General features: G+C 32.3%; 2 protein-coding genes across 3 annotated transcripts; both read right to left on the reverse strand.

The window, feature by feature from the left end:
* Window positions 1–1,440: 1,440 nt before the first annotated feature.
* Window positions 1,441–4,954, reverse strand: LOC127240916 (uncharacterized). The gene is made up of 5 exons (XM_051259766.1): window positions 4,823–4,954; window positions 3,448–3,588; window positions 3,000–3,109; window positions 1,837–1,979; window positions 1,441–1,722 (listed from the first exon to the last, which is right to left on the reverse strand). The coding sequence occupies exons 2-5, from the start codon at window positions 3,584–3,586 to the stop codon at window positions 1,680–1,682; spliced, it is 435 nt and encodes a 144-aa protein (XP_051115723.1). The 5' UTR covers window positions 3,587–3,588; window positions 4,823–4,954; the 3' UTR covers window positions 1,441–1,679.
* An 888-nt stretch (window positions 4,955–5,842) lies between these two features.
* On the reverse strand, window positions 5,843–19,070 carry LOC127240917 (uncharacterized). 2 transcript variants are annotated; one of them, XM_051259767.1, is made up of 20 exons: window positions 18,826–19,070; window positions 18,663–18,732; window positions 17,116–17,158; window positions 16,064–16,141; window positions 15,848–15,935; window positions 15,619–15,701; window positions 14,990–15,047; window positions 14,785–14,895; window positions 14,047–14,104; window positions 13,865–13,961; window positions 13,124–13,159; window positions 11,499–11,635; window positions 10,811–10,881; window positions 10,673–10,726; window positions 9,648–9,790; window positions 8,933–9,073; window positions 7,782–8,018; window positions 7,473–7,532; window positions 7,163–7,408; window positions 5,843–6,209 (listed from the first exon to the last, which is right to left on the reverse strand). In XM_051259767.1, exons 1-20 carry the CDS (start codon window positions 18,986–18,988, stop codon window positions 6,075–6,077), a joined length of 2,109 nt encoding a protein of 702 aa, XP_051115724.1. In that variant the 5' UTR covers window positions 18,989–19,070; the 3' UTR covers window positions 5,843–6,074. The 2 variants fall into 2 exon arrangements, with proteins under 2 accessions (XP_051115724.1, XP_051115725.1); XM_051259768.1 differs by lacking the exon at window positions 18,826–19,070 and adding an exon at window positions 16,316–16,384.
* Between the last annotated feature and the right edge of the window lie 418 nt (window positions 19,071–19,488).

Raw genomic sequence — 19,488 nt, forward strand, 5'->3', positions numbered from 1 at the left:
AATGAATTAACCAGGGAAATTAGATCGATTCCAAATTCAATTGAACTGAATCTAAAACCAAAATTGAACTATTAGGCCATTTCCAAATTATGGAACCTATTTATATAGTTTTAATGCAAAAAAATACAATTGTTACTATTATTTCAATTCATTTTGCTATTTTCAAACGCCCTGCAATATTTATTTTTTAGTTTGTCCCAAGCATATTGCAATAATAGAAAATAATTAATTATACTTAATCTCTAGTCTATATTTTATTCTCTCACATCATCCAAATAAAAAAATAAAATATATATTTATCTCTGCATCATATTACCTAATTTTTAAATTATTTTACTTAATATTAAATATTTTTAAAAAATATTCTTCAAATATTTTATTTTGTATATTATTTTAAACAAATTTTTATATCTACAATTAATATTTGGATAAATTATATAATACCTCTTTGTATTTGAGTAAAAATGTATAAAATATAGCATGTTCGGTCCGTGAAGATTTCCCAACCAAAGAGAGGCAAAATCGATTTGGTGAAGATGAACAATGAACTTATACAAAGTTTAGTTTATATGGGAGAGAAGAGGAATCTGTCATATACAATGGAGGTACGTATGAGCCAAACCAGCTTTCGAATGCCGAAATTTATATCAATTTAACACTGTATTTCTTTTATTCTCATTGCCACAGTAGTAACAAACGAAAAAAAAAAAAAAAATTAATATTTTGAAAAGAAAAATAAACATAATTATATTAAAAATATATATAATTTTTTACACTAAAAAAAATAAATAAAACTTGGAGCCCATTCCAGCCCCTCCTTAGAGATGCGAGCAAGGGAAACTTAAAAGGAACTTAGAAACTATGGTGTGTTTCTTTTGATTTAATTTGAAAAATTTTGGTTCAAATTTAATATTAAAATAATATTTAATGAAATATTTTTAAAAAAATATAAATTCCAAATAATATATAATTTAAAAAATTTGGACAAACAAAAACACACCCTAACAGACCACCTACTATGGAAAAATGAGACGAATTGCATGGCGAAATTGTGCTGAAGAAAAAGAAGATAGTGTAGATACAAACTTCGATTCTAATTTGGTAATTAATTAGGCAAATATTTAAACTCTGTTTACAAACACATTTTTATTGATTTGACACTATTTATTTTTCAAAAAATATCACATCAAATACTTTTTCTTTCGTAAAATATCAAATTAAATACTAACTTTTTTATTTTTTTCAAACTTTCAAATTTCTAAAACCTAAAAAAAAAAAAAAAAACCCTTATCTAAACAAAACCCTTAGCTTTTCCAAAACCTTTTATTATAATAAAGGAGTTCTTTTGTCAAACCGGGCTGTGCTTAGAACTGGATTTTGAGTCCTGAATTGAAATTGTGCGATTTTACCAGCAAAACCTGACGCCAAAAACCGCTGATATTCCTACAACACACCGCGCCATTTAGAATATACGAAAACTTACCTCATCGGAAGCACAATAAACAGCCGAAACATGAACTCGTCCGTCCGTCCGTCCATCCACACCAGACAGTAAAAAAACAGTTTGAGCTTTTACCTGGATAATCACAATTCACACGGTATGTGAGGGTCGAGAAACATAAACCATAGCGTTTTACACCCAACATATAACTCGGCTACACGGCCATTATTCGAGTTTCTCAATTCTTCCTTCCTTCACTCAGGATAATGTGATATCCGTGCCTGAATTTATCGTCAAAAGCACCACAAAAAAATCAGGCTTATCTCTATTCTGAGTATGATGAAAAGAAAAAAACTTCAAAATTAAATTGATAAAAATGATAATTCGGAACCCACGTGGATTTAAATGGTGCGCTCGTCACCCCGACAGGAGTGTTGAATGCAACCTCCTGAAACGGGCCTGCCATCTTCCCGCGTGGAAACCATCCGAGATCCCCACCTTTCTTCCCGGACGGGCATTCAGAATATTCTGCAGCTATCTGAAGAAGAAACATGCACAAATAAGGATAAAAGCTAGATTCTTGCAATTTGTGTCGTGCCGGTGAAATTCATCGACCACATCTACTTCCCGAGGTGTGTTTTGGCGTTCTCGAATGTTTTAATAGATGCTACATGTTATGTTTTAAATAATAAAATATGTATTTAATAAGATGCTTTGAAAAGAATACATTGCCTCCGTCTGCTAACAAATAGATGAATTCGTATAAAAGTACAAAAATATCCTTATTAGATGCGAGTTCGTACAACCCAAGAATATTTTACTCTTTACACATTTACACATTATCCACTAAATATAAAATACCATTTTTATTTAATCAACGTACAAATAGTAAATATATCTATTATTTGAGAACGGATATAGTAGTATTTAGATACTTTCTCCATCATTCAAATTTATGCTTTTTTTTTTTTTTTTTTTTTCATAAGTGTTTTCATATTATTTATTAACAAAAAGTACCTTTATTTTTTTGTACTTTTTTATTACAAAAACAAAAAGTAACAATTATTATTTACTTTTATTAAAACACATGCTTGGATGACAAAAGAGTATTATATTTTAAATGAAAATTAAGAACATGATGTGATGCTTTTTAAAAGAAATATATATATTATTGTAGAGTGAATAATGCAAAACTAACATTATGAAAACAAACAAATTCCTAGCTTAAAGTGCACAGTCAAAACAATGTACAGTTCCCTGACTCTAAAACGCCCAAGAAACTACATAAAATGGAATACCACCTTAAATCATAGCCGCTAATGAGAATTTCTATTAAGTGGCACCTTAATTATTTTGGTCCTTTTAAGTGGAGTGTATCTCATTAGTCGTTTGTATAACCGCATAATGCTCACGTAGAGGATCCCCCTAAGTGCATGCATAAGTGCTAATGTAAATACAAGATCATTAGGGCAACGACAACTAAAATACACAATCATTTTCGCACGGAGTCTACTTAAAGTACCTTGGCAAAAGCAAGACATAAATCAAAACTCAATACCTTAGCAAACTCGGCCGGTGGAACCTTGTCTCCATTACTAAGCCATCCGTCTTGTAGCTTCTTATAGGCTTCATTGATCTTACCTTGCTTCTCACACAAGATATGCCTCGCTAACAAGGGTCAACGGAAAATTAGAACAATTAATACTTAGGGTGTGTTTAGTTGTAGATTTTTCTCTGTTTTTCTCCCAAAACATCAAACCAAACACCAACTTTTTTATTTTTTTAATTTTTTTACACATCACTAAGAACCAATATTTTATTTAGCACATCGTATCAACTCCTATCTATATCATATCAAATATCTATTAAAATTTAAAAAAAAAAAAATTTATTCGAAACCCAAACCCCAAACAAACACACCCTTGATGTCTAATAAACGTAATCCCCATGAAGCAAATAAATACGATGCACATGAGTTGTGAGTATGGGTATAACAGAAGAAGAACCTTTAACATAAGTGCAAGTCCCGAGACCATCTCCCTTCCCTCCTTTTCCTTTACCCTTGGATGCCGAATCATCACTTGCCCCGGCTGATTGTTTTCCCTTACCTTTTCCACCTTCCTTCGCCTTTGAATCCTTCCCCATTCCTGTCGATGGTACATTCTTAATAACGAGAAGACCAGAATTATTACAGAGTAAATGAAAGGGCTGCCAAACTACTCTTTTGATATTTCCCTCGACAATGTGTGTCACAAGTACACATACAACTAACCAATGTTAATATGTTATCAAACCGAATATAATTCATTACTACTCACGTCAAGCAAACACAACATTCATTAACAAACGAGATTCACTTGGAAAAGAACACACAATCATTTTGTTTTTGTAATTTTGTTTCCACATTATGCAATCTATGAATCTACAGGAAAATAACCTTCCCCAACATCTATTTTTCTTCCAAATCTATTTCGAGTTCCAAAAATACATACGAGAAATTTTCTATTCAACACATCACATCCAACGTCCAAAACCTATTTTGCATTCACATATAACATATATATACATAAATATAAATGTATTTAATTATATATTTATATATATATATATATAACTATTATGCATTCAAAGCATCAAATTCAAAACCTCATTTTCCATTTAAAAGGTCATATTCAAAGTAGATTTTCCATTCCATTCAAAAAACATCACACCCAAGTCCCAACCCCACTTTCCATTGAAAACTTCAAATCTAAAACCTATTTTAAATTAACAAAAACAAAAATAATAACGATGATACATTCAAAATATGAAACAATCCCGAACATATGCTGCTGACTGGCATTCATAGCTCTATTTATCATTAATAATAATTTTTTCAATTTTTTTTTTTTTTTTTTTTAAAAAAAAGCATCACATCAAATATCAATTTCCTATTACAAAAACATCTCACCAAGTAACTTAATAATGTTATCAAAATTTTAACTCCAAAACCTCTGTAGTACAAAATCAACCAAACAACCAATGCTGAAAAAACACAGAACACGAACTCAAACCGGAATCTAAAACCTCCATTCTACTCATTAACCACAAAATAATATCAAAACAAAGGTCCAAATTCACACATACAGCTCTAATTAAAGCAATAATAGTACGACAATATCGATAAACAGTACCGAGTAATACCCAGAGAAAACACTCATATTCTACAATCAATCTTCATCAATTTCACGAACTCAAAAACGTAGAACTCTCCCTATCAGCCAATTATAATTACAGTCTCACTAGAAGGATGTAAAAAGAAAATTAAAATCGATGTTTTTTCCTTCGCACGACATGATCGGAGTCGGAGATGGAGGAAAAATCAATTGCAGATGAACTCACCTGGTTAATTCGACTATGAAGAGATCGATAAGGATTAAGGAAGATAAAGTGATTCCTACGCGACCATATGCAGAGAAGGGTTGCTGCGGATGCTTTATACTACTGACATTGACATTTTTACCATTTTACCCCTGTTGAGGTTAAGATATGACGTATTTATTGTTTGATCGTCTAATTTTTTGTTAATGATACATTCACCCCCTTATAGATGAAAAACGTGGATAGTAGTACATTCGAGTTGGGGATTTAATAAAAAAAATGTTGGGCATTTTTAATTTTTTCTTTTTTTTTAAAAAAACATTACTTTGAATATGATAAATTATATACGATAAAAATATGAAATCATATAATTGATACTCAAAGAATTCTATCAAAACATATGATATATATTTTACTAAAACTATAAAATGTATTTAGATATACTTTTAAAAAAATTTAATGTTTTGTAGTATTATTTTTAAAATAATAAAAATAGTAAATAATATTAAATACAATATAATCTTCTTTAAAGGTAACAAAATTGTCAATATTGTAAAAAAATAAGTTTTTTAAAATAATAGGGTGAGTTTTACGGAGATTTTTTAGGTTGTTATAAGTTTTTTTTTAATAAAAATGTAATATAATATTATATGATAAAAAATACTCCTAATAAAGAAAACTATATTCAAAATATGCTTTTAACTTAATATAGCATTTGATGCATATATATTTTCAATAAAAAATGATATATTTAAATATTAATTTTCCTCTAAATTTTAACAATTCTAAACATAAATGCCCGAAAAACACAAATAAAGGATGTATTTGATTGGAAATTTGAATTTTGAACAGTAAACAATTTAGATTCAAATAGTGGTACAGTGATATAATGATATAAATAGATATTACGTGATATTTGAATATAATTTTTTTTTTAATATAATATAAAAAAATAAAAATTAAACATTTGATTTAAATTTAGTGAATAAAAAAATTTAAGATAAAATCTTCCAACCAAACACACATACTCCCCGGCAAATATTTACTCAACAAGCCGTTGTTACCGTTTATATTCAAATGCCAAGAAGTCTTAAGGATGTTAAAACCGTGTTATGTTAACTATCAAAATCTAAGTTAAGTTATAAGTCAGTCTCTCGAACGGGTCTCATGAGCAATTAATTAGCCAATTGTAATATAAGCAGAACCTGTGTTTTATTTGTCTGGTGGTGTCGAAAAGCCCATCATGTATTGAGTGTTTGTCGAGTCGCAATACCTACTCTGAATCAGAGTCTTGGAACGACATTTGGGTCGCATTCGTTGGCTCCTCGTCGGTGATGGAAGGTGGGACGAGCTGGTTTGACCCCGCGCTTGCTCGTCTCCTCCGGCTTGGCCTGTCCCTGTCCGCACTCTGCATTTAGCTCAAGGATTGGTTAATACCCGTTGGACGAGGAAAACATAGAACATTACTTCAATGTAAGAATGACTTGAATGTGAGCATTTTCATATTTTGGGGGTTGTAGGGAAGTTTTTGTTTATAGTTGGTAATGACTAGACTTGTTAAACAAGTCAAGCCAGCTAAAGTATCTGATGTTTGTGCTCAACTCGAATATGGTACATGCTTAACTCGACTCGTTTAGAATTCGAGTAGTTAGGCTCGACTTCAAGCTTAAGCTCAGCTAGCAAGACTCAAACTCAAGGTCGGGTTCAACTCAAAATTTCTACATATTATATATATATATATATATTTAAAAAAAACTACTCTCTCCGTCATCCAATTGTATGTTTATTTGACCGGAGACGAATCTTAAGAAAAATAGGTAAAAATAAAAAATTTTACTTTTTTTGGTAAAGAAAAAGTAGAAAAAATAATATTTGGATGATGAAGAGAGTATAAGTTAAATAAATTTGAATGACAACTAAAAAATGAAACGAAAATAAATTTGAATGACAACAAAAAAAGAAGGTGAAAATATATTTGGATGATGAAGAGAGTATAAGTTAAATATATTTAATTTTATTCACAATTTATTATAATATAGCATTCAAATTTCATTAATAAGGAAAAATTTTAATATATGAAATTACATACTACTACATATTAATATATAAAATGATACATATACATATCATTACTAAGGAGCTCAATCAAGCTGCCAGCGACCCGACCTTGAACTCAACACCTTTATAGAAATAATAATTTTCGAGCATGAGCTTGGCTCGTCTATTTCTATAAATGAGTTGAGTGAAGCTGCTAACAATCCGGGTCAAGTTTAGCTCGCGAACTACCCGGTTTGTTTAACAGCTCTACCCATGATCATTGTGTATAAGTTATATATATATATATGTGTGTGTATTATATACCTCGGATTCGGCCTGGTTGTTGGATGGCGCTGGTTGGCTTCTCTTCAGCCAAATTAGGCCAAACGACATTAAAGCGGCCAAGAGCAGAGAGGGTCCGATTCTGGGGTCACCGAGGAAATCGGAAAAGGAGGAGACGAAGCCAGCAGCCCGATGTTTGATGTTTTTTCCAGATGAGACGACCTTTTGGGAACCTCGTGACCACATTTTATCTCCCTCCTCAGGCACCAGCTCAGGTGATTTTGTTTTCTGCAGAAGATGGTGTGTTTTTGAAACGCGTGGATGAAATAAGATCGGTAAAAGTGTAACTTACGAATGGAGGGATCTCTCTGGCGTCGCCATCTTTGATTGTTTGGGAGATCCATTTGATGATCTGGTAATCAAAATCATCGATCATTAGTAATGACACGGTCAGTATCTAAAGCCGACTTGAAGGAAAGTATGCCAAACATGGCGCATTTTCAGCACCAAACATAAAATACGGTTCGACATATTTATACCATAGTTCAACAATTCAACACAAGCTCGGATGTTTTATATATTTAATTAACTTTGTGTGTGATTCATTATATTTTTTATACCTTTCAAGTGAACAATTTATGGAAGCTTCAAAGATTCTAACCTCCGGAACTTCGGTTGAGCCATTGTACTTGGCGACGAGCGTGAATACAGGATCAGCTTCGGTATGCATTAAATCAAGGAAGAGGTTGTTTGTCTGTTTCCTGGACTGCACTATTTCATTATTTGTCTCATTCCTCTCGTAACGGATTATGATCAACCGAGCCACATCTGTCATCAGCCTCCTAGGACCGCACGTCTCGAAGCTGTCTTCCGAATGAATATGGAAGAAACAAAATCTCTGCAAGAAAGAGGTGGTCTTAGTTTCTATGTTTTTTGCAAGATGGTAAAAGAATTACCAAAACAACGATAGCCATTGCTACCTAAAACATGTATTGTACCATAGAACAAAACCAGGGATGGTGTTTAATGTAATAAGCACGGGATAAAATTAGCATATAGGTACGAAATGAACAAAAGGTCTAGCTCACTCTCTGATGGTTTCCACAGTGGAATGCATTCTCAAGTCAATAAAACAAGTAAACTTATCGGAATCAATGAAAATAAGAATGAAATTTCCAAGAATGGATGAAATTCAGGTTAAGACATTATAGCTAGGGCCAAGAACAATAGAATATAAAAACCTAAGGGTGCCGTTTATTTTGTATATTTACACTATGCAATCTACAATAAAAATAAAAAATAAAATAACCCGTAAAAACATCTCATCCAAACCTCATTTCCATTCAAAAATTTACATTTGGGCAGGGGGGCCCGGGTCTCTAGGTGAAATAATTGTTGTATGTGATGTTTTCTGAAAAATTTAAAATAGAAAAAGGAAAAAAAAAATTATATGAAAAAAATCCCTAGTAGTTTCTATTCAAAGTACCTCAAATCCAAAACACCCCAAAATCCAAACAAACATACCCTAAGCCTGATCCAGGAATGAAAATAATCTCAATCCATCGGGACATGCATCAACATGAATATAAAGTTAATCTAATATCATATTTCAGATGAATAATTATTTTATTCTTAAAGAATTCTAAAAGCTGAGAGTACAACTAACAAAAATATTCAATGCCGTGCAGTCAATAGTACAGATTTAAAACAAAGATGCCAGTATAAAGCAGGACCAACACATGCAATGGTAATTTGATTTAGAACAAAATCACTACAAGAAAACCGTGTAATAATAGAAAGATGAACACTCACATTCTGGGTTTCCCCATCTAGCCAGGCAAATGTCAGTCTCTTTTGTTTCAATGCCAAGGTAGCTGGAGCTGAAACCAGGTCTTGATTGCCTATATCTGACTCAACATCGCTCGACAGCTGATCTTGCACGCTGCGTATGATCTTTAAACATACATAAATTGCATTACTTCCAAAGATCTTTTATACTTCCTTTATCTCAAACATTTTGCTATTATGCCTAATTTGGGATGTTCCATAACTTTTGCAACTTTCATTATTTACACAATTTTATCTCTTTTATCCTTCTAAATGCAATTTATAAAATCATTCCAAAAACAATTAGGGGCAAAATTGTCGGGAAATGATCAAAATTATATCACCTAAAAAACTCAAAAGCAAAACAAGTAAAAGTTTCTGTATGGAGGGAGTATAAGACATGAGATAAGTCTGATATCAAAATCCCACTTATTTGATATCTGAAAGAAAATTTTCCTGGATAATGACTTGAGCCGACTGTATTGGAAATGCAGACGGTGGCTTCTGCCAACTTATCCATATCTATTCCAAGTATTTCTAATAGAGCCATGAATTTATAATTATGTTGTAAAACTCGGAGAGCGTATTCTGTGTAAGAGAACTGATATATGCTACTACGGAAACCATTTAGAAATTTCTAATACCATGGAATGAAATTCAATGATTCAAAAGAAAATAGAGAGATAGGTAAAGAGCTCACTCCACGCATTTTGTTGAGTTCTTGGCTTGGCCTTCCAGCAACAATGGCACAGTACCAAACCTTGACGTCCTCTCCGGCGCGAGAATGGCCATGGACATCACAGCCGAGTTCCTTTGCAGTCACGTTTCTCAACTGGGGAAGCACTGAAAGCAGGGAGCACAAATAATGAGATCCAGATATCATATAATAAAAAATAAGTGGCTTCATATGTTCTGGAAATGATTTATGCAAAGACACTGGTGATTGATCATCTTGTAAACCACTGATAAAATCTGATGTATCTTAAAGCAAGTGCAGTTTGAATCCAATCTGATTGTCCTTCAGTTTGCTTAAAAGAGACATTAAACAAACCCAAAATTACATAAAGCAGATTTATGAGAAAAAGAATGATACAGTCCAGTGTGTGTGTTTGTGTGTGTATGGAAGTTCTGCCGAACAAAGCTTGTCAAAATTTTTAATAAACTCTGGTCCTTAAAACATACTCCCCTCGTCCGGAAAATTTAGCCCCATTTCTTGGTATTTTTACAGAGAAATAGGACTAAATTTCCCAGACGGAGGGAGTATTAAGTGTCACCAAAGAGGATGCATTGAAAAGTCAATTGTAAATGATTACAGCATGAGTAAGAGAAACCTCAGAGAATCAGGAAGGAGAAACTTTGTAATGTATCTATAAAATTTATAAAAATGATGTAATAATATCTCATGTCTTAACAAAATTAAAAATATATATATATATATATAGTGAGATCATGCTAATAGTTCAAGTTTTTAGGTGAAATGGCAATTCAATTACTCTAACAGTACGGTCTTTATAAGCTAGGATAGGTTATATAATAATATTAATTACATTAACTTGATTAAATATTAGAATAATACGCGTTCCCAACAAATTTAAGCTTTCAAGTAACATATCATTAAAGCAATACAATGTTACGAAAATCTATCTCATACAATCAAAAAGTGAATGGCATAACCAAAGAGTCTAAGACTTATCAGACATTGGAGCACAAGTTCCAGGACAGTACCGTGATGTTTATTCTTCTCCATTAGATCTGTAAACTGTGAACTGTTGACCAATCCTGCAAAAAAAAATTATTAGATGATATTCGTTCGGTTAAGACATTATTAAAATTGACTGGTAAGGAAATAGATAGAGTACATGCCTTGGTAAACAACAGGATCAACTCCTGGATCTTTTAAAAAAACTATAGCAGGAGCTGACTCCACACCAAACCTGTTGAATTAAGAATGTTGTATAAATGAGTAAATGACAAAAAAAAAGAATCAGCAATTTTACCATGTTAAAATATATAACATGGTGTAAAAATATCGTTACAACAGTCCATCTTATGTACCATCAATACACAAGGAAGTTCTAAGTATTGAATTTCCACCAAGGGTGTGTTTGTTTGGAGGTTTGGATTTTGAGTTGAGATTTGAATAGTAAAAATTTTGAATTTGAATAATTGTATGATGTTGATATAAATAGGTGTTGATGTGATGTTTTGAATGTAAAATTGATTTTTAGTATAATATAAAAAATGAAAAATAGGTGTTTGATTTGATGTTTTTGGGGGAAAAAAATTGGATGAATAGTAGAAAAAAAATCCAATCCCTCAAACAAACACACCCCAAGTGAAAAAACATGGAGAAGGAAGCATAAACAGTTGCTTTCTCCAATGCTTGTTGAAACATGCAAGTTTATCCACTTATAATGCTTGGTGGAATAAAAAGATCATGCTTGATTGATTTACTAAGATCAAGGGCACATAAGAATTCAAACACAGAGATAACACTCCCAAATCAGAGAGAGAGAGAGAGAGAGAATGATAAAGAGAAAAAACTACATACACATTCCACCAAAAAGATGATTCATCTTCTCTCCATAAAGCAAAGGCAAACGTAGCATATGGTGAATAGTCTTTAGCAGCCTGACGAATGAATGGAGTAGCACGTTCTCCAGTTTGTGAAATCATAATTACCTTGACCTACAAGACAAGGTTGAGAAAAATTTCATGCCCAATAAATTAATGATACGACAAAAACTTACTCTGTCGAACACGAGAGCTATTGGATATTAAATAGCCGTCTCCCCTAAAAGATTAAGCTTGTAGGGATACGTATCATCATTTATTTATATATTAAGGATCTACCAACACCATCCAAATAAACCAATTTCAACACCTGAACTCTATACAAACTAGTCCACAACCACTCTTTCCACTTCAAAAACTTCGAAAAAAAAAATAAATCAAATTTAAAAAAAACTCCCAAAATATTAAAAAATCCCAAAACACAAGCAAGCACAACCTGAATAAATCACTATTATTTGTAAGGAAGCCGATGAAAGAATTTTCTTTTTCCTCTTTTTTTAAGATAATCATAACTGAACAAAATGTAAAAATCAACTTATCAAAAACGGCAGAAAGTTCAGTATAGACATAGGCAAGAAAACTGAGGGCACACATGGAAGATAAACTATTCACATTGATTTATTGATTAAAGTATGTTTGTGATACAAATGACAGTTTTAGGAAATTAAATTGAGTATTTTATGGTATGAATTTGGAGATAGATGATATATGAATAATATGAAGGTGATGAATTGTATGCTTGATTTGTTTTTACGTGTTTCGCAACAATAATTTATTTAAATATCAAGTCATGTTTCATTAGTGGAATACCTTAATTAGGAATATATAATGTGACACTATATGTGATTCGTACGTGTAATGATCAGGTTGAAGATGTCTGTATATATATGTGAAAATCAAACAAAAGTAAAGGATTCAAGATTTGACATGAATGAACCAGGGAACATAAAACATCAATGTCTGATTCGTATGTGTTAGTATTGGCAGTAATCTGTGATATATTTTGTAGTCTTAATCAGGGAGTTGATTCTGACTGCGAAGAGGTGATTTAGTTTCCTTGTAATTTTAAATTGATGTATTTTCTGATCATTTGCATATGGAAATTAGGATAGCACCTTCATATTTTACAATATTAGGTACTATATATTATGAGTACAAATCTTGGAGGAGAACAATTACAAAATGATCAACATTCAATTACAAGGATTATCGTTCGAATTTTAATTTCTTATCCTTTGCATTACTATTTATATCTCTTTTTTGATTCTCTACTTCCAACTTCAGTTTATCATTTTATTTTTATACAACTTATTTCAGCATATTTTATGTATATAATTCTACAATTTACACAAATTAATTGTATTTTAGTGCCAGCTCACTTGCTCTCCAACTATCAATCATGATAGAATTGTACATTATTTTGAAACCAGCAAGCTACTTCCATAATTAAGCGGCAAAAGGAGTTTCTAAGTGCAAGCAACCATCAACCCCATGCTTTCATCACATTCAAAATGATGCATCTTAACACAAGATAAAGCAAAAGAATCGATGAGAACTTTATGAAAGTAACGTACATTAGTGAATGCTGAGCAAAGAATATACCTGGTGCGGTTTGCTTTTAGCCAGAAAATTCTGAACCTGAAAGAAGGGAAAGTTCACAATAAGTGTATGTGAAATTAAAAAAGGTAGAGGTGCCATCTTGCAAGAGCGGGTACAGAATACATAATATTTTTCGACGTAAACTTGAATTGCAGGATTAAACTAGTTCAGCAAACCAATTCGGGTATTGTTAGAGGATTTGTACCTTATTGGTGTAGATTATATTCATTAGGTAGACTATCTGGAACATAAAATGAACTTGTGGCAAAAACAAAGCTTACTGCGGAATTAAATATGTGTGTGTGTGTGTAAGTACATATATATATATATATTCATGTAACTAGGGTTGGTTTTGACCCATGTCTGGCATATAATTTAATAGTTTAAGTTGTTCTGTATCTGCATATATCAGCCTGTATATAAATACCTCTAGCAAGAACTAATAAAATTTCTACACTCATAAATAAGAGTTCTCTTGAATTGCAGATGTTAGTGTGATAAACATGTCTCTAAAATGCAGCTAATTCTCAAAAGTATTATCAAGTGAACCAAAGTTTTATGTAGATTCTAGCGTAATACCAAAAAGTTAAAAAGATCATAAGACCACAGATATCAGTCTGATTTTGCTAGTTCTCCCAGATCAGATTTTGCTTTCTGTAGATATTGAGGTACACAATCATCACTGAATACATAAACCTCAATAGTCCAACCAGAATTTTTTGGGTAAACAAAATATTAGATTACCAATGACTCCTTGGAGTAATAAGGAATACGAGGTAAACTGAGAATGCTTGTTGCCAACCAGTCTGTGATTGCATCGATAGAGAGCTCTCCCTCATACCTAGGAAGAAATATCATTTAAGTCTACAATTCCTAAAATAAAAGGAGCGCAAGCTTCATCAGTTTATCTAGAAAAGGAGACATACCTAGAAAGACAACTTGAATCTTTACACCCCGGTGGAAAAACTACCAATGCTGGAAGTCCTATTATACAAACAACCAACAGAAAAGCAATAAAAAGTAAGCAAAACCAGTTCATCAGGTATTAACTACTTCACATCAATTTTCCCTTGATAAAATTAATAAAAGATGCGAATTTATATACTACAATTTATACTATTAAGAACAAACAACAATATTTCACTCATCATCAAAGTAGGTAACTCAAATTCCAACTTTTTCTTATTTTTCAACCTTTTGATTTCTCAGCTCTGGGGCTCATCTCTCATCAAATTTCAAATCTATAATATGCACCTGCGTGCAAAAAAAAAAGCTTTGGAAATGGAAACACATTAACCAAGGGGGAGAACCAATTAAAATCAAACATTTTCCTATTTTTCAACTTCCTTATTGCTTTCACATAAATCATGTTTCGGTTCTCAGAATTGAGGCCCCATTGAATTTCAATTTTTAAATGAAGTATCTGCAAGCAAAAAACAAGGCAAATACAAGCCTTAGTAATGGAAATAGGATCATTGAGGGAGAGAATCAATTTCAAAGAAGTAATAAACTCATGCACGCAGAAGCACTTCTCATTTAAAAAGATGAATTTTCAAATGCAATCCAAGTCATAGACTTCGTATATAATTTTGCTGGAGATCATCAGAAAATTCTGAATTCATTTCCAGAGAGGACAACCAGAAAGATCAGCATATGAATCTTACCACTTCTAAAAAAGGGTTGTCCAGTGTATTTTCTCTCAGCTAGATACACAGCAAGCTTAACATCACCAAGTTCAACCAGTGCAGTCTTTGCAACCCCATTCAGCAGATGAACTAACGTCAAGTAAAACTATTTAAATAGGAAAAATCTAAATATGTAGCTTAATTAGAAATGGAATAGTCAATAAATTAATGAAAAGTATCTAACCAATTCTCTCCCAGATGGGAACAAATTGCCTACAACGGTTGCTTCCCAACGAAGTAATCTGTTCCGGATCAAATAACACAATGTGAGAAAAGAACTAATCACTGAATCATCCATTTTTCATCTGATGACTGAGATAATGTTGTTACTTGTTAGCATTCTTTAATTTACTAGATCTGGCTGGTTCTATCATATAGGTTGATGTGGAAATAATTTTTTCTCCAAATTAAAAAAACCATTCCCTCCTTTCGAAGATAATTTCTTCACTATTAGCAGAAATTGTGGTTTTTCACATTGACATTATTAGTGAGAAGCTGCGCCTTTTGTTGTTTCAAGATGACTTATAATTTTTTTTGCAAGCTTCTACAGTGTTAATTGTGAAGTATAATAGAGGCATGAAGTCCTTAAATTGTATTTAGTATATGAACGATTGTATAATTGGGTGCTTGGTCTTTCCTCTAATGATTGTTTAGCTAGCCGTCAATTTAACAATTACAAAAACCTGGCTGTATCAATATAAAAGATTCAATATTTCAAAGTGAGAACCTACATCATGATGACCAAAGCAAAAGGAAAACCTATATAGTTAGAATTTAAAATTACTGATCTGTAACAACAAATACGACAGTCACCTGAAGTAGCAAAGGTTTGTCATCTTCAAATGAGGATAAAAAGTTCTCAGAGGTGATTAAACCAAGATCTCGATCAGCAGGGTCTACAACAAGGGTACAGATTTATTAAGATACATTTGTTATGTATAAATAAAAATATATAAAATGTGTTAATCAAGATAAATAAGTGATTATCTTGAAGGGGGTGAGGGGAGAGTTCCTAAACTATAGAGAAGATGCCTGCACCAACCAGAGGAAGGAGCCACTATCAATGGAAGGTCAATTTCAGAGAGATGTCTTTTCCCAGAAAGATTCCCCTTAACCTTTTCAAGAACATCCTACAAAAACCAGCAAAAGAGCCTAATGAAATACATACAGGGATTACATGAAGCATAAATTCCAGGAGTCGTAAATGAATGCAGAAAAAGAAAATACAGCAACAGGAAGATGCAGCCAAGAAGCTTACAACATATTCGTCAATCTTATACATATCATAGTCCCTTTTCAACAATGGATTTGTCAGAAACTCGAAGGCATATTGAACCTGCAAAGCCAAGAGATTAACCAATGTAAAGTAATATTTAGATCTTCTTGCAGTAACAATGTTTTCCAAAGTCATAAATAGAGAAATTTCTGTTGTGGTCATCTTGTCTAATTGCAACTAAAAAAGTTAAAAGAAGGAAGATGCCAAATAAGATCAACTAGCTTTAGCACTTACATATATAATGTTTGGCAAATTTCATGGGAGATGCACCCAATTTTAAGCCTTATCTGCAAGCGGCAGATTCTGCATCTCCCAATAAACCGAGAAAATAAGGCAAAAGATGCATCCATGCAATTTACGCTCCAAAAGGAACCCAAATGTGAAAACACAAACCAACATTGAAATCAAACGACAGTATATACCATGTCCATCCAAATTATTGTTTCATAAAGCACAATGCACTCTAACTTCTCTTTTAAAAGCCAGGTGTGTTTGGTTGGTTTGGGTTTTGAATAGTAAAATTTTGGATTGAAACAGTTATTTGATGTGATATACACCCAGGTGTCAATGTGATGTTTTGAATGAAAAATTTAATTATAGTGTAATTTTTTTTAAAGAAAAATATAAAGGTGTCTAATATGATGTTTTGGGGGAAAATTTCATGAATAGTAAAAAAACCTAAGGAACCCCACAACCAAACGCTCGTGCAACATAGAGTTGTTTGCTTGTGTTTTCAAATCCATTGTGGAATGTTCAATTGCTATTTTTCATCTAGAAATATCACATCCGACAGCCATTTTTCATTCAAAACATTACAACCAACAATACTTTCACTTCAAAAAGATCAAAACCCTAAGCACCAAAACAAAATCAAAACACAAGTAAACACACCCATATTTATTAGATTAAAATCAAAATGAAAGTTTTAATGCATCAAAATATACAATTAAATGATGTGACAAGAGTAATGAGCATTAGGAAAATAACATTGAACAATGCAACAAGGTAGAAAGTGGGAATAGAGTGTTTCAGACCTTGATAAGATCAACTGTGGGAGGAACTTCAACACTTGAATTCCTAGAATACATATAATAACATGCTTATAAACAAATCATACAGAATAAGATGTTCTAACCATGTTAACCAGTGTCTAATTCAAAACAATTACCAATCAACGACAAGAAATAAAAAACGGTTCAACACAGAAAGTAAGAAAAAAGTCAGTGTCTAATCAGGTAATACAAATCTGACATCAATACAGAGTGAAAGAAACATCCATACATCCTGCAGCACCTATAAACCCATTTGATGGTGTTTACTTATTAAAATATTAAACCAAAGCCACAAAATCAGAGCCAAAGTTTCTGATCAAACCAATTGGTGCCTTCACATAGCACAAATGAAAGGAACTATATTGCCTATTTACAATGTAAACTCATAAAGAATCGGCAACTCCTATAAGAGTGAAAATAACCAAACAAAAAATGCATTCCCGTGATACAGAAGAGTTTTTAACCAAAGCCTGGGTAAGCTAGGATATCCTCAAGATATCTACTATTGACTAAACAAAGTTGAAACATTACATATAAAACCACAATCAGGTGACATTATTTTCTTACCAACTAATCCATGTAATTCTCTCTGCCCACATGCATTTTGGTATGCAATAAAACTTCATCATGGTAACATTTACGGTAACAATGAAAACACAATTACAGTTTCCAGAAAGAACCGAAAAAGTTTCAATGAATTTTCTGAACTCCTAAGTTATAGAGGTAACTGTTCATCACTAAATATTTTCTCAAATATATCCTGCTCAAGTAGAAAAACCTGGAAAGATACCCCATTCTAATTTGTCTGAATAAATCTATCCTAGCATATTTCTTGCCCATATGTAGAAATAATCATTTTGTTTGATTTAATGCTTTCTCCCATTGTAGACAAAAACGAAGTACCATCTTTATAGGATTAGAGAAGTATCAACAATTAACCAGGTATAGCCCCGTGCATCATAAATTAAATCCCACAGCCCACTTCTGGGCTGGGAACATGTTTTTCGATAAAAAGCACCTAAATCAGGACCACGGAACAAGGTCTGGAGAAAAAAGAAAAGGAAAGAACTGTACAATGCAACTTGCAGAAGCAAAAGGAATATAGAAACATGCATACATACATACATATATAACAGTAGCAAATGGCATTACAATGTGTTTTTGTAAGAAGTTATCACTAAACATCATACTTGCATTCCTCTTTATAAAATCCATACAACTCTAGTGAACCTAATTAGTTGAATGATACTCAACCAACTTAATTCAGAGATGTATACATACGTATGAGAGTGTTATCTCCAACAAAGGACGCAAGAAGCATCGCAACCCTCAAAAAGGAGAACAAGCTTATATACCAATGAACAATACTCATACACACAAACATAAGCAAATCCATTAACAATACAATACCATACAATCTGTGAACTAAATATAGACAGATATAAACACTGTGCAGAAACTTACTCCAGCAAGCATGCTTTATCAGAAGAAGATAATCAAAACAAGCAAACTTCAAATCAAAATTTTACCATTTGGAGGTTATATTCTGGTACGCCTGAGTCACTTCTTCCACTGAACTATACTTAGGGATCCCCAAAACTGCAAAAATCACAACGACAAGAGCTAACAAATGATCAATCCATTATACTCCAACCGAAATCAACACATGGAGATGAGATTTTCGATGCGTACCGTCGTAGTAGGACGGCGGAAAGTTCCGCGGCAAGACGACAAGCTGGAAGCACAGAGACGTCGCCAGGAGCAGAAGAGGAATGGAGTAGGCTCTGAGAGCAGACTTGATAGACACAATCGAGAGTTGATTCTCCGTTGAAGTTCGCCGGCCGGGAGTCGCCATGAGTAAATCGCCGGCGAGAGACGGGAAGGGTTAAGGAGGTGGCGTTGGACTTGGTTGTGACTCCGTAGGTCTCTCACTAGTCTATTTCTTTTTTATTTTTTATTAATTAAATAAATAATCTTTCACATATACGTTCACCGAAGAAAAAATAAATAAATACACGCAAATTTTACCAAAATTAGTTATACATAATATAAAAAATATTTCAAATTAAAAATATTTTTAATAACTGAATTCAATCGATGTTTCTATACATAAAACTAAAATAGATCATTCTAATAATTTATCTACTTGGTTCAGCTACAAAATAAATATTTCTATCATAATTTTTTCACCTATATTTTTTAATATTAATATTATATTGGATTGTAATAAAATAGACAAAAATATCCGTAGTATAATGTAATATAAAAGTAATGGCATTTGTATAATATATTGTAAATTTGAAAAGGTATTTATTATGTTAAATAAATAGTAGAATTACTAATGGTAACTTGTTT

This window comes from Andrographis paniculata, unplaced genomic scaffold (assembly GCF_009805555.1).
Source record: "Andrographis paniculata isolate CXL003 unplaced genomic scaffold, ASM980555v1 Contig80END, whole genome shotgun sequence".
Classification (NCBI taxonomy): Eukaryota; Viridiplantae; Streptophyta; class Magnoliopsida; order Lamiales; family Acanthaceae; genus Andrographis; species Andrographis paniculata.

Bases quoted from the DNA above. Each gene is read 5' to 3' on its own strand.
- LOC127240917 (XM_051259767.1), bottom strand. From the start codon at position 18,988: ATGGCGACTCCCGGCCGGCGAACTTCAACGGAGAATCAACTCTCGATT. The intron at 17,159-18,662 runs GTAAAATTTTGA...TATGTATTCTAG, and splicing joins CAGAATATAACCTCCAAATG to GAATTCAAGTGTTGAAGTTC. The intron at 6,210-7,162 runs GTATATAATACA...AGCTAAATGCAG, and splicing joins ACAACCAGGCCGAATCCGAG to AGTGCGGACAGGGACAGGCC.
- LOC127240916 (XM_051259766.1), bottom strand. From the start codon at position 3,586: ATGGGGAAGGATTCAAAGGCGAAGGAAGGTGGAAAAGGTAAGGGAAAA. The intron at 3,110-3,447 runs GTTCTTCTTCTG...GACCCTTGTTAG, and splicing joins GACTTGCACTTATGTTAAAG to CGAGGCATATCTTGTGTGAG. The intron at 1,723-1,836 runs GTGGGTTCCGAA...CGATAAATTCAG, and splicing joins AGCGCACCATTTAAATCCAC to GCACGGATATCACATTATCC.